General features: G+C 38.2%; 1 protein-coding gene across 4 annotated transcripts in view; it reads left to right on the forward strand.

Moving 5' to 3' along the window:
• Positions 1 to 226: 226 nt before the first annotated feature.
• Positions 227 to 15442, forward strand: part of cep170b (centrosomal protein 170B) — a 33330-nt gene continuing 18114 nt past the window's right edge. For all 4 annotated transcript variants that reach the window (XM_036150656.1, XM_036150658.1, XM_036150657.1 and 1 more), the window contains exons 1-7: positions 227 to 448; positions 2567 to 2704; positions 6302 to 6391; positions 7419 to 7497; positions 8435 to 8493; positions 8714 to 8825; positions 12911 to 13039. In XM_036150656.1, the coding sequence (XP_036006549.1) occupies positions 2600 to 2704; positions 6302 to 6391; positions 7419 to 7497; positions 8435 to 8493; positions 8714 to 8825; positions 12911 to 13039 (574 nt within the window). In that variant the 5' untranslated portion in view covers positions 227 to 448; positions 2567 to 2599. The remainder of the gene's footprint in view (positions 449 to 2566; positions 2705 to 6301; positions 6392 to 7418; positions 7498 to 8434; positions 8494 to 8713; positions 8826 to 12910; positions 13040 to 15442) is intronic.

Below are 15442 nucleotides of genomic sequence, written 5' to 3' on the forward strand. Positions count from 1 at the left end.
TTTAAAAGCTGTAATAACTTTAAATTGTATCATTATGACGTTATATCTTAAATTTCATTCTTTCTTTTTTTTATGGTGGCGGAAATGTCCTTCCTTAAAGTGATATCACTGTGACGGAAAAGTTCGCCACGGTCAGGAGTCGTACTACAAGGGGGCGTGGCTACTCGCTCGGAATCGAGTCAGAGTGAGACCTCTCTCCTCTTTCTCCTCTCAGGTTAAACCCGTTTGATGGGACAATGTCGTCACACCGCATTGGGACTAGAGACTGGAGGCGTTTTTACAGGACAGTTTCGCCCGGCAGTCTTTCCCAAAAAGCAGGAAGAGGGTGTGTTAGACGGTTACCTGGCCAGAGTCACCTGTTGGATTCATGTCAGCCGTCGAATTTCATTGACATTAGGACGTTTAAACGCTGGCTTCACTAAGGCGTAAAACAGAGAAGGCGTTTAAGGTGAGTCTGTATTCCTGCTGGGAGAGAAAGCTTGGTTCTGACTAGCTAAACACTGCCAGCAAAGAATAACAACAACAACACACCAGCCGGAGACATTTCAGACAACTGTGTCTTTTACGAGAAAATACACACGTTTACACTTAGGAATAGAAATAAGTGTAATTTGGTCGGTGATGTGTAGTTTAGTAAAGCTACAGGAAGTTAAGTTTTGTCTAGCTGACGTCCAGAGACTGACGCGATTCAATTTGCAACATGTTTCCTAGCTCGCTGTAAATTTCCATGTGTTTTTACACCTCCTGGTTGTTTAGATTAAATCCCAACCCGGATTGTGTTGGCTTTTACTAATTTTCTCAGATAATGTCTGTAAAAAATGTCTGCTCCCGAGTGAGTGACTAGCACTAGTGCCCTCTTTATTGGATTGATCACTGTAAGCTAAGCAGTGAAGGTAAGAGCTGCCTTATGTAAAACAGGCGAGGTTAGGTCACTGTATGCAAAAACTAATTTTCACAAAGCTTTTACCTGTTGCTCTTTTAATAAATGCAGGATGTTTATCCTTTAATAAATATTGCATTATCTCCCCCTCAACCTCGGGCAAGAAGTGGTTGTGTTAGATCCATTTAACAATCTCTGAACCAAAGCTGTCCTTTTCTAAATAAGAACCGTGCCAGTTGCAGGCTTGTAAGCTGTTCTCACTTTATAATAACCTTTATTAAAAACCTAGTGTTTAACTATAAATTATAAACCCAAATTCCTAACATGAGCCGATTGCTTTCATTTAACACATTAAAGAAACTAATGTTCCCAACACTGTTATAATAACAACGTTGATTCTTACAGATCCAGTTGGCAAGCTTGTTAGTGGTTCTTAGTATGTCAATGCAAATAAGTTAATTTAAAAGAACAAAACACAGTTTTTATATCATTTGAAACCAAATGACTTCATGATTATATTTTTAGGTTAGAAAAGAAGACTATTATAGTATTTTGAAGTAGAACTTGTGAGCTGATGGATGTTCTAACTTTACTTTAAAACCTGCTAAAAAAGTAGTGATCCTAAAACACAAAAATGGCTCGATTCCAAATGAATCTGTGTTTTCATTAAACTCAGCCAATAATTTTTGATGCATGTCTTCAGTCTATCTATCTATCTATCTATCTATCTATCTATCTATCTATCTATCTATCTATCTATCTATATATATATATATATATATATATATATATAGATAGATGCATCAAATCATCAAATCATCTGGTGAGACGCTAAATGACTCCTGTTTCGTTCAGCGGAGGAAACGATAACACTGAAAATCTTTTTTGTATTAATTATGTCCATCAAAACTAAAAACACTTATTCTCTTAGTCTATGAATGTTATCAACCGATGGCATGTAATTATGTTTTATTTCTCTCATAAACAAAAATAGGGCAAATGCTAAGGCCATTTTTGACAAATGCATGAGAATAGTGTTTCTTAATTAATGCCCTTTATTTTTTTGTTACAAACGACCTCTATCAGAGAACCTGGCAGCACATGTCTGTCTTGTAACATGTCTGTTAAGTGACATGATATTAGTTATTTTTATTTGATATATATAGACTCAATCAATATCCACTAGATCAGGCTGCAGTTTAGAAATGCTGTGGTTATTGTATAGAATATTATCTCTTTTTGCTATTCTGTTTTTTATATAGTTAAACATGTATACCAAGCCACTATTAGCAGGTTTGTTAGTCAGGCTATTCGCTCAAGTAGCCTGCAGTTGGGAAGTTTAACAACTTGTTGCTAACAATTTTTTCAAAAACAGAGATACTTTTACCAGCATGATAGGCGACTGGAAGTTTTTTCATTTAAGTCAGTAAAAAAATGTAGATACCTTCAATAAGATGGATTACCAGCAGCGTGCTGCAGTGAGCAAGAGGCAGCGCTACATTGATTTTAAATAGTAAAAAAACAATACGATGAAAAATGTTAACTGTTTTCGAGCTGTAATGTTGTAATTTTCTGGCCTTACAATGTATACACATAGTTTAAGTGTGTACAATGTGTTTAGGTTAAAGCCGGTACAGAAATTTGATGGATGTAAAAAACTGTTGTATTTCTTTATTTTTTTCCCAGGATGCCAAGAAGATCCTGACCCGTGGCGCCAACATGAGCGTCACCTCATGGTTTCTGGTCAGCAGCTCGGGCACGCGCCACCGCCTGCCGCGGGAAATGATCTTTGTTGGCCGAGAAGAATGCGAGCTGATGTTGCAGGTGAGCCGAGATGCTGTGAAGTTCAGTTTCACGCACCAAGCTGATGTTTGCTGTTACATCTGTAAAACAAGGCTAAGAAGGGTTTCCAATTTTTCTTTAGTTTTTTACTAAACCTTTATTTATACAGGTGGTCTATAATTTCTCATTTACCTGACAGATCTGTTTGCATGCATTGAAAAACTCAAAATATGGAATAGGGTTGTCAAAAAAATGTATACCATAGCTACTAAAGTACAGCCAGACAATTTAGTTGACACGTTAAACACAAAAGCGTTGTTCTGAAGAACTTTCCCTCTGAGGCCGACGGAAAGGTAGACCAAAATTAGCAATGCTAATGTAACAAGCTAACGTTACAACAAGAAGCAACGTAAAAAGGTTGATAAAGATAAAATATCTTGCAAATTTACCAGATGAGCAGAAATTGTCCGGTGCTTCTGCTGAATACATTTGGACCAGATCCTGTTAAACAATAAAAATGTGTTTTCATATGTGCCAGATCCATGTTTGCTTTGAAACGTAATTTACTTACAGAAGGATCCTTTATTTGTCCCTCCGTTGTGACATTCATTGCTATCATCAGCAACTTTGCAGACAAATGAAAACACGTTATGAAACACAAAAATTACCAATTCTAATAAAATAAAATATCTGGACAACTGAATCAAAGGTAAACACTTCCACAAAGGATACTGACACTTCAACTAATTAGCTTGTCTACTGTTTTACCAACCAGGGAATTCACAGTTAAATGATGTGTTTCACTAAGCAAGGGCTGAACTGTACCCTAATAATAGGGTACATTATTTCTTATTCGGGCTGGTTTGCCCTAATAAGAAAGTTAAAATGTGGTTGTATTGTACTTAATCATATCTTTTGCTATTAACCAAAATAACCTTAAAAAAATGTTGCCTGAAGTATCAAAAAATGGTTGCGATTTTTCTTAATATTGGTATCAAGTTTTAAATTTTATTATCTTGACAACCCTAATATGGAGTTTGGAGTCCTGTTTAGTAATGTCTGACTGACAAAGTCTGCTCCTCATAGAAATGCGTAAAACACTGGCGGTAGGCTGTTTTGAACTCCGCATTTGAAATGCATCCATGTCATTCCTTTTGTGGGTTTTTTTTTTCCACACTTTCTTTGTGGTCTTTGCATAATAATTTCCTTCTCGATCTGTATATAGACCAGTGCAAGAGGAATGCAGTCTCCGAAGCAGTTGTTTGTACAATTATTTGGTGTCGAGAGCCAAGAAACGCTCCCCTCACCACAGAAGTTCCTTAGATTAAAACATTGCTCTGATCCACATTTAGGCGTTGTTGCAAACAGAGAAAAAAAAAAAAAAAAAAAAAAAAAACCCGGCCCCTTACAATCTGCATTGATGCATGTTTTTTTTTTTTTCTTCTCACTTGAAAAGGACTTGGCAATACCAGTTTGGGGCCCAAATAGTTTAAAGTTTTTTTTTTGTGGCTGGTCTGACACACGACATTCCCGTTTAGCACGAAAAGCAGAAATTCCCAGTGAGTGAAGCAGTTTCAAGAAGCATTACTAAGGGCCTGGCTGTTTGATCACTTTCTGCATGGTCGTTTCTTTCTGGCAATAATCCCGACACCTCTTTGTCTCCGGTTCAGCGGTCTCTTTGTTATTCCTCAGAGTTCAGACTTTCTGATTCTGATAGCGGGAGCAAAGGGAAGCTTTGAGCCATCGAGTTTAGGACTGTATCACTCTTATTGTCCTTCACAGGTAAACTAATCAAGCTGATAAGCCCACCTCTCTGAGCACGGCTGTATTTACAGTCCAACCAAAGAGCTTTTAGGCATTAAGGTGAAGCATCTGAACAGTTGTTCCCAGTTAGTGCTTATTATGCAGGGGTTTAGGACAACACTGCCAATGGTCCATTCGAGAACAGTGTGTTAATTTAGCAAAGTAATTTGGTACTCGGTCAAAGAAAGGGTTTGTCCGTGACAGAGAGGCCCAGGATGCTAATGAGCAGAAAAGAGTCTCCGTCCGTCAGAACGATAATGTGCTCAGTCTGTGTAAAATTATAGGAGGCAGATCTTGACCCTGTTGAGGGGGAGCTCAATATGAAGAGTTTGATAGATAAGGAGCAGCTTTAGATTTATTATGCTGTGGGATTTAATGCTTGGTTGCTTATATTTGCCTTGGTGGAGCCTTTGAGCAGTTTGCCTCCAAACTGCTAATTGACAACAATTACTTGGAGATAAGATAAATCTTATTTTTGATTAAATCTTTTTTTTTTTCAAAAGCTATACATAGACGCTCTTTAAGCTTGACGGTGCAGAAAAGCCCTCCTATATGTTCACATCTTGTCACATAAGAACCACAAACTCCAATACATTTTTGTTTGAATTTTTATTTTGCGACGGACCAACTCAAGGTAGTGCGTAATTTTAAAGAAAAAGAAAAGTTTCATGGTGGAACCACCTTGTGCTGCAGTCACAGCTGCATGTCTCTCCCAGCTTTACTCATTCTTCTTTGCAAAACAGCTCAAGCTCAGTCAGACTGGATGGAGATCATCGGTTTTCCAGTTTGCCACAGGGTCTAAATTGGATTTAATTCTTGACTTTAGCTTGTTTATTGTAACACTTGAATGTGCTTTGATCTTAACCTTCCTATTGTAGGTCTGGTGATATATTTTGTCCTGCTCTAAGGCGAACTTTTACCCCCCAAGTCTCATTTTTTTTTGCAGCTCATAACATTTAGCACGTAGATCAGACGGTTAGATTTAGTCTCTTCTCTCCAAAAACACCTTCTTCCACATGTTTGTAGTGACTTTTGGTCAACTAAAAACAGGATTTCTTATGGCTTTCGTTCAACGAAGGCTTTTTTTCTTGCCTCTTCCATAGAAATTAGATTTGTAAGGTTAATTGCTGTGCTTTGAGATGCAGATCCATGTCTGAACTGCTGACTTAATTTGTTATACATCCACATATTTTTTTTTTGACAAAATAGAAATAGATTTCAAAGTAAAACACTGAAATCTATTTCTTCTGTATGACAGTAGACACTAAAGCCTGCCTAAATCATCGTGTGTTTTTGCCTAGCTAAGTAGTTTGTCCAAGTTTTGCATTAATGTAGTCCTATATATACCATAATTTATGCTGCACTTTCCAAGAGTGCAGCATAAACGAAACTACAGTATCCATCATTTCAGAGCACAACAGGTTTCCGTTTCATGAGTCAGTTTTAGGCAAATATAAGTCTACAGATGGCTGCTGGGCTTCCTGATTGAGTTGATCACGTTTCTTCTAACTTACATTAACTAATCCCATGACAAACTTTGATCAGGAACTGCTTGAGCGTTCCTGGTTCCACACAGGGATCTTATTTATTAGCATTTGTTATTTGATTGAGTACACTGCTCACTGCCAGAGGTCAAAACAATCCGTTTTGGTTTTCAACTTTCTTCCTTGTGTATAAAGATTTATTTTTCCTGAATACTTAATCACACAACACATTTATCGGTTATATTATTTAAAATGTCTAGTTTGGACCGTTTTTTTAATGTACATGTTAGTTTTAAGCGATTTTCAAACATCTTTTCTTTAAATTGTGCTCGTTTTTACTCTTGTCTTGCAGTCTCGCAGCGTGGACAAACAGCACGCTGTGATCAACTATGAACCAAGCACAGATGAGCACATGGTGAAGGACCTGGGCAGCTTGAATGGGGTGAGTTACTCCATCCTTAGCCACACAGATGCCTCCGAATGTTGTTAGAAAAGTGGAAACCAGCAACCGGGCTTCTCCTGGAGCCAGGGCTCCATTGTTTGTCCCTCTGTGGCCTTCTCCCATTACCGCTGGGTTGCCACTCCACTGCACCATTATCCCACTGAAGTCCAGAGATGGGCACCGGGAGAAACTGCTCATTGTAGCCTCTGAGTTTTTCTTGTTATCCTAGTTACTGTAGGCACAATGAATCAGAGTGGAACAGTGGGGAGAGCTGTAGCTGAAATCCAGCAACGATTACTTTAATTTAGTCATGGAGCGAGGTCTGCTCTTTGTGCACCATGTTTTACTTGTTTCTCTAAATCTGGTGATCTGAGCAGAAACACAAGGGGACCTTCTCACCAGTTCTTAGTGGGGACAGAAGGAAAACCCAGCGAAGTAAACTGTTATGTGTTTATGTCCACGTCACCAGTGTTGCAACTGCAGTTGCGCAACATAATCCCATCTGCTGGTGGATTAGTTTTAGTGAGAAAAAAAACACTTTCAGGGCCAGATTTGCATGGAACAAGGAATTGGCCTGTTTGTGAGTTGGCACGTGCATTAACTGTGTGTATATATATATATATATATATATATATATATATATATATATATATATATATATATATATATATATATGTATATGTGTGTGTGTGTGTTGAACCTGTTGAACTTTTTTGTAAACACGATCTACTAGTGCTGCTGTGCTGTAGGCATCTGAATAATAGAGCAAGTGGATCATGGATAAATCCTGCTAAATGTAACAATAGCACCATCTGCTGTTTGGTCTGTACCTGCAGTCAGTAGTATGAGTTGCAAGGGATTCTGGGTTATCATCAGAGCCTCGACATTACTGCATTGAGGTAACATAGCTGTGAATGTCTGTGGATAAAAATATGAATGGACTCCTGTAAGCTTTGAAGTAACAAATGCATAATTCTGCATGAATATTTTCGCAAGTTGCTTTGAAAGGACTTGATTGTTTTTGCAGACGTTTGTGAACGACCTGAGGATCCCGGAGCAGACGTACATCACCCTGAAGCTGTCGGACGTCATTCGATTCGGTTATGATATCCTTTTTTTACTCATCTCATTCATAGGTGGCTCAATCCGCTGTTGTTGGGTTAATCCTGACTGGGTGTGTGTTGTAATTGTTAAACATTGTTTCTCTTTAGTTACCACATTATGAGTTTAGGATCGCTTCCTCAGGAGTTTTTTTCCGATCATGGGTCTTAACATTAAGGTCAAAAGTTTAAGCGCCCTTTGACCCTCACAGCAGGAAACTCATGAGTGGATAAATTTAGTTAAGATAACTGATAGAGAAGACACTTTTACACATGTTTGTCAATACAAGTCAGGACACAGTATATGATCTTGCGTGTTTCAAGGGTTTCTCAATAAATTAACTAGAGTAAACTTCTTCAGATATATTTTATATATTTTAATCCAGTCTGGACTGTCTCAATCAATTCCAGTCCTTAAAGATCAGTATTTAAATTTTAGATTTTTTGCAGTACGTTCTGTTCACTGGATATTTTATGGGATTTATGGGGCTTTTACTGTGAAAGAGATCTTTAAAATTCCCAGTAGATCAGCAAACTCTAAAATACTCAGACCAGCCTGTCTAGGATGAACGACTACGCCACTTTTGAAGTCACTTTGACACTCTCCGTTTTAACTTCAGCAAGTCATCTTCAGACATGTAGACACGTATATCATTCGGTTGCTGGCTTGTGATTGGTTATTTTATTTGTCTTTTTTTTTTCTAGATTATCCTTAAATTTGTTCATTTATTTAATAATAATGACTATGATGATGACCAAAAGAAAGGCTGGCTGTGACTTTACAAGAAGTTAAGAAGATGCGTAAACAAGACTTTATCTCACATCCTGTGAGAACAGTCTAAATTTAGAAGTTTGAACTCTGTCTGCTGGTTGTATCAATGCAATGCTTAGATTATAAACTGTTGCACACACAGAAAGTTGAGTACTTTAACTTGTTCTGTACATGTCCATGTGTATATCTTGGAGAAAAGTCAACACAAGGTCCCAGAGGAAGCCCTGAAAGTAAGTAAAACTGACGTCCTGTCCTTATTCTGTCTTTAAGTGGTCTGGTGAAAATGCTGAACTTACTTAAAAGTTCTAAAAAGATGAAGCATAAAACAACGTTGAAGTTTAAACCGAGCAAGTTCCTGTCGGATATCCTTCCTTATATGTATGGTTCACATCTGTGCTGATTATTACCAAGAGGTTTCTCATATCCTGCCCGCCTGCTGTCTCTCCGCAGCACGAGAAGTACACCAGCCAGCTGCAGCTCCAGAGCTCGGAGAAAAGCAAAGACGCCGTTTCCAATGTCAAGCTGCAGGAAAAGGCTGAGCGTAAGGCCCAGTCTCTCACAGGTAAACAACAACAACACGGCACAAGCATGTTTCGATACAAGCATTTAAACCAATGTGTTATTGCTTGAGTAGAGCCGCTCTGTATTGTATGGATTTGAATATCCTGTTCACATACAAGGAACGAGGAAGTATTAGCGAGCCTCCATGTGCCGATCGGCTTTGGTCATAGATCCCCCGATAGAGCGCTGTAGGCTTTTTTTCTTAAGAGCTTCCCTGGTGGGAGATTAGGACGGCATGTGAGTATAGAGGCCGAAGCGACAATCCTGTTGTGTCTGCAAAGGAATCGATGTTGACATCCCTGGGCTGGCAGGATGACTGGGTTAGGAGTTAAGGACTAGTGGCCTTATCTCTGTCCGACATGCTTGGCTGCTAACAAGAGGTGGGGGGGCAGCAGAGATGATAGTTTCTTCGTGTTGGGGAAGACCTGCAGGTTTAATGGCTATATTTAAACTCTGTCACGTTCTGTTCTTAGATTTACTAATTTTAATCCTGTTTTACAGTGTAGGCATCAAGGAAACAGTGAGACCACTGTCTGCTCAGTGTATGTCTGCTTTGTGAATGAAAGTCATTCACAGCGACTCAACCATTGCAGTTGCGGTTTATCTAGCAGTGCCGTGCCTTCTGCTCCATAATACGCTCTGTGAATTTGGTGGGAAAAACTTCCTCTAATGCTTAAAATAGGACTTTTTCTACTGTGGCCCCATGCCCCTCAACTGAACTGCAGCACTTTTTGTGGGTATAGTTATACTGACTGTAGCTAGCACACTGAACCAAGAAACCAGTCATTGCAAACTCTTTGAACGTTTTTCACCACTGTGTTGTTTGTTTGTCTCTATGCAGTCACAGACTGCAAGTCAAAGCAGCCGTGTACTTTGCTGCTGTGAGCCGGCTCTCCAAAGATAGATAACCAAACTAACCTTCGCCTGTCGTTCTCTGTGTACTGCCTGAACAAGATAAGGATGCTGTTTCCCAGCTGTTTCACAGAAACTAAAGTCGCAGCAGCAGATTAACGCCTACCTTTGTTCATAAGCAGTTTGTTTATGTGTGGGAGCATATGCAGAAAAACCTCTTTTAGTATGAAACCTGCTTTTCATATCTCTGTTGACTCTATGCAGATAAATACTCTTCAGATGAAGTTACTCTGCATCCCAGCAACTTTTTTCCTACTGTGGATTGAATGTGCTAATCTTGCCTTCTTGACTACTGAAAGAGCTATTGTATTTTCTCGTCAGCGTGCCTGTTCTCCCTTTTCCTTGCAGGATATGGAGGGGATCCAAACCTCCAGCAGCTGCAGGGCAGGATGCTACAGCTGTTCAGTGTTTGTGGTTCAGTCAGGCCTACTTTACCCCATAATGGTCTGGGGCAGTGGAGGGTTTAAGAGAAGGGGCATTAAATCTCCTTAGAATTCTCTAATGTAATAAAATAATAATAATATTAATGCTTACTTAATAATATTTAGTAAGCAAAAATATATATTTTTTAGTATTTGCTCATTGTTATCACAACAACAAATGCAGAAAAGAAGTGAGTGAAGTCTAGAAGAATCAGGAATCAATCAAGAATTTTTATTGTCACCACATGTTGCTGTGGTGAAATCTTTTTGAGACAGACACTGACTCAGGATGTACACAAATAATATATACGGGCAGACACAACATACTATACTCATATATATATATATGAGTGTGTATGTATATATATATATATATATATATATATATATATATATATATATATATATATATATATATAATACACATTTTTTTTTACATTTTTTTTTTATTATTTATTTATTTATTTATGCATGGAGTTTGCATGTTCTCCCTGTGCATGCATGGGTACTCTCCAGGTACTCCGGCTTCCTCCCACAGTCCAACAGCTGTTAGGTTAATTGGCCTCTCTAAATTGTCCTTAGGTGTGAGTCTGATATAAGTCCCTTTTTGGGTATTAATGATATGAATTACTGTGTAGTTGCATTAATGGATCCCTCAAAGCTCCTTCGATGATACACTCATGCCCGCAGTAAATTCTGTGCAGTAATCTTAAACCTTCATATACAAAACTGTCCAATCAGACATTCCTGAGAAGTTAGAATGTGCAAACAGTTCAGTCTTCCTGGACCTCCTGTAGTCTATGACATCCTTGGTCTTACTGGTGTTCAGGATCAGATTGTTCCTGGAGCATCACTGTGTGAGATTGCTGACCTCTCTGAGCTGAAGTCCACAGATAGCACCCTAGCATAGGTGTTAAGAGGAGGTGGGTGAGAGCCGTGTGAAGATTCTCTTTGTAGCTGAAGCAAACACATTTTTTTAGCCTATTTATCTTTGAAGATATTCTTGCTTTTATGTAAGCAAAGGTTGGTTTTCTGTCATTGTTACATGTTTTTTTTTTTTTTTTTTTTTTTTTGCAACAAGGGAGTTTTACTCATTTGTTCTGGACACTGTTTACATCCCCACCACAAACCTGCACAGCAGAAACTATTAAGCCACTGGCTGAGCTGCTAAGTGGAGAAAACCCCCATCATTCATTCTGTCCTATGGTCGTCCATCACTGTGGGGTTTGGTTCATCCACAAAACAGGACAAGTTCCAAACTGCAACGAAAAATTATGTCTGCAGAGGATCTTCAGGGCTGACCTTCCCTCCCTACAGGATGTGTACAGATTTAGGGTCAGGAAAAAGGCAGCTAATATTTGTGCAGACCCCACACATCCTGGACACAAACAGTTCAGACTTTTGCCATCATGTCAGCTCTAGAGAGCACTTTTTGCCCAGTGGACATCTTGTAATCACGTCATTTGATTTAGTATTGAGAAAGATAAGTATGGAGAATAAAAACAGAGTATGGGATTTTTTACAGACTTTATTTCCTGTCTTCCATTCTCCCTTCTGTCCATCTGTCCTTCCCTTTCTGCATCCATCTGTCTGTTTGGCCATTTATTCGTCCATTAATCTATGTTTTATTTGTTCATTAATCTGTCCAGATGTCCATCAGTCTGTCTATCAATCCTTGTGTTTCCGTTTGTATTTCCTTTTTCTCCATCCTTGATTTTTGTAGGTTTCGTTTTTAAAATCTGGCCAATGTGGAAATATTTTTTCTGCCAAGAATTCATAGTGATGTTTTGTATTAATACTTTTATTTATTTATTTTTTATCGGTCTATAAAAGGACTGAAAACTCTGGAAATTTGAGTCTGGAAAAGTGTGGAATTTCAACATTAAAAATATATTTCCTTTAGGTCCAGTAGGTGTTTTCTGCTTCTTTTCTTGAGTTCTTTTTTTTATATAGCAATCATGCCATACCTCCTCAGAGGGCACTCTGCTGTGCTCGTACATGTTTTCTTGAGCTAAACCAAAAGGATTGAGCAAGTGGAAAGGAATTGTAGCCATGCCCCTGTTCCTGCCTTGTCACTGTTTACATCTTGTTGCATGTATCCAAGGCAACTGTGGTAAAGTGTTTCTGATGCCTATGTTTATGGAGCCATATTTAACCCCCAAGCAGCTTGTTTAGCCTTATACATCAGACCAAAAAAAAAAAATAAAAAAAATAAGCAGCTCATAGATTATGCGATTAATCCGTTCTGGGCTTGCTGGAATGTGAGTGTTAGCGTGCCAGGTTACATGGCCGTGTCTGACTGAACACAAGAGCAGGAAAACTCTTCCATGCATTGCAGGAGTAAGAGGAGTTTAAACTGGAGAGATTAGTGTGTCTGTGTCTACAGAAAGCCTTAGTTTACTTCTTAAAATCCTGCATAGCATTATTTTTCATTGAAGATTGTGATTAACTACTTTGTCGTGAGATGGATTAGATTTGGTGGTTTGCATGCTTACAGCTGGTGCTACAGTTTAACCTCTCTAAGTCATGGGAGTGTTTTTAACAAACTAAATGCTGCAGGATGTGTAATACTTAAATTACTTAAGTGTGGTTTGACAGTTTAGGTTTATTGTTATTATGATGACAACGTTGTTATTATGTTTAAAAAAGAAGCTTTTAGATTCTCTTGTTTTCCTGTCTCACCTTTCTTTTGGCTGAGTACATGATGTGCCCCGTTTTTTCATTTGTTTTAATTTTCTGGTTTGTCTGCTAGCTTCCACAGATTCTCCAATTTCCAAGCCTACGCCTCTGTACGGTCAGCCGTCCTGGTGGGGGGAAGATGAGGAGCAAGCCAACGCAAAACAGAAGAGGGGTGGAAAAATGCCAGAAGATACGACTTCAGGTGAGAGAAAGCACTTCGTATGTTTGTACAGTGGACATCGATATGTACACGCCACTGTTAAGACACCAGGTTCGTGTTATGTAAAAAAATTCAACTAACAAATATGTGACAAAAAAAGCATAATAAATGATAAAAACAGCACACCTTTTAATAAATACTTTGTTGGAACAATATCTGATTTCAGCAATTTGGCTTCTTTGTTAGGAGTCAGTTAGCACATTTGCCCACCAAGCTTTAAAGAGACTCTCTAAAATCAGATTATCAGGACATCTGTTGTCCACAGCTCTCCTTAGATGACTTCTTAGGATTTATTCCGGTGACGCCATTCTTTTCTTGATTTGGAGTTAATTCGTCGTTCTTGCAGACATCAGAAGGAGTTGGGGCAAAACTAGTTTTTTTTTTTTTTTTTTTTTTTTTATAACTGTTCATAATTTTATCAATCTTGACAAAGGACCATGTTTAATCTGGAGAAAAGCAATCCAACAGCATGATTCTGCCACCACCATGTTTCACTGTTGGGATTGTTTTGTTTTGGAGAAACGCAGTGTTTTATGATAAATAAGCTCTGTTTCATCGCATCATAACGGTCTCCCACAAGGTTTTGGGACATTTTAGCCTGCCATAGATGTTTTCATTCCAGGGAATGCCTTCTGCCTTATCATCTAGATCTATTAAGAAAGCTAGAGTTGAGAACATAACTGGTACTGACTAGAAAGCTACAGCAGCCCCTTCAGTTTTGTTGTTGGCCTCTCTGTAGCCTCCCTGATCAGTTTTATCTGGTCTTTTCATCAAGTTTTGGAAGAAATATCCCACATTTTTGTTCAGTTGTCATCAATGAGGGCTGGTGGGTAAAGGTTTTTTTTAGCTATATATTTATACATTTTTGTACTCATACCCTCACCTGTAGCTTTGTACAATGTGAATTTTCTTTATAAAATATAAATATTATGTTTATTTTATATTTTATGACACCTCTAAGCTACAGTTTTAGCTAAGGACATGCAAATGTCAGTAAACTCTTACTTGGTCTGCTGATATGTTTTTAAGTTTAATCACATTCTCTATAGTTGAGGGCAGGCGTAAATTTAAGAAGACTAAATGCTGAAATTTCACCTTTTTCATTTATAACATTTTGTTTCTGCCAGACAAAAACTGTACAGGATACATTTCTCATTAAAGTTAGAAATTGTTTTCTAAAGACCTTTTCTACCATGCTTTTACAAAGACAATAACCAGATGTTTTAACACTCTACATACTGTAACTCCCACAGCTGTGAGATGGATCCCATCTGGTTATGAAAGGGTGTTTTAGCCTTTCTATGGGAACCTCTGTGCCTGTGACTGAGAGATGCATGGTTTTTAGCCTTGGGCAGGTTGCTGACTGATAGTTGGGAGGTGTTTGCCACGGCAATGGGCACTGACTGCCTGCTCGCCTCGTGATGGATTATGACCCTTTAAGCTTCTGAAGGGGGGAAGAAGGGTCATTGTTTCCCTCGTGTTGCCCAGAGTGAAATGGATTATTACCGCTCAGCTACCCAGCTGTGGTAATGATATTTGGAAACGTCCAGCCAGGAACTAAGAACAACCGGTTGATTTCTGACATTAACATCTGCCTCATTTGGTGTTTGATTCATTGTTTAACAGTTACATGACAATTACTTTGTTTGGTTTAGGTTGAATTTTAAGGTTGTCTCTTATTTAGAGATACACCGACAGGAACTTTTTGGCCCTTTTTCCAGTCTTTTGTCTTTGTGCCAGTTTAACTTAGTTTGGATTATTCGTAATATAACTATAACTGCATTGGAAATATAAATTTCAACCCTTCCTACCATGAGAAGTGACTAAGTATTTATATTTTGAACAGAGGTGTCAACCCATTTTCCCTTTTTAATATTTCAAGTACTGAGAAATCTGCAAAATTGGTCCTATACAGTCTTAAAGATGTAAACATATCAAATTTTATTTAAATATTTTACAAGACAGGATACGTAAAGTTTATAATCCAAAAAAACAAAACCCTTATCTTAAAAATAGAAATCTGAATTACTGGTTTTTAAATTGCCTTATATTTAGATGTTGAAGTATCTTTGGTAGAAAAAATACACAGTCATTTAAGGTTTCATTTAACCTCTCTTACTGATTTTTTATTTTTTTTTATTTTTTTTGGGGGGGGGGGGGGGTTCCTAAAAAAAATAAAAAAGGGACTTAATGCCAAACAAATTGAGTTTCAGAAACTTTTATTTTCATTATCTGTACTTTTTCTAGATCAGTCTGGGCGTTTTACGGCCCACAGGCCATATGTGGCCTGGTGACTTCCTTTGAACGGCCCGTGTGAGTTTGTATTAAACATATAAATCCTATTTGTAACCCACATGAAATCAGGTTAGCTCTTTAAGAAATGAG

Source organism: Fundulus heteroclitus, chromosome 19, assembly GCF_011125445.2.
Source record: "Fundulus heteroclitus isolate FHET01 chromosome 19, MU-UCD_Fhet_4.1, whole genome shotgun sequence".
Lineage (NCBI taxonomy): Eukaryota > Metazoa > Chordata > Actinopteri > Cyprinodontiformes > Fundulidae > Fundulus > Fundulus heteroclitus.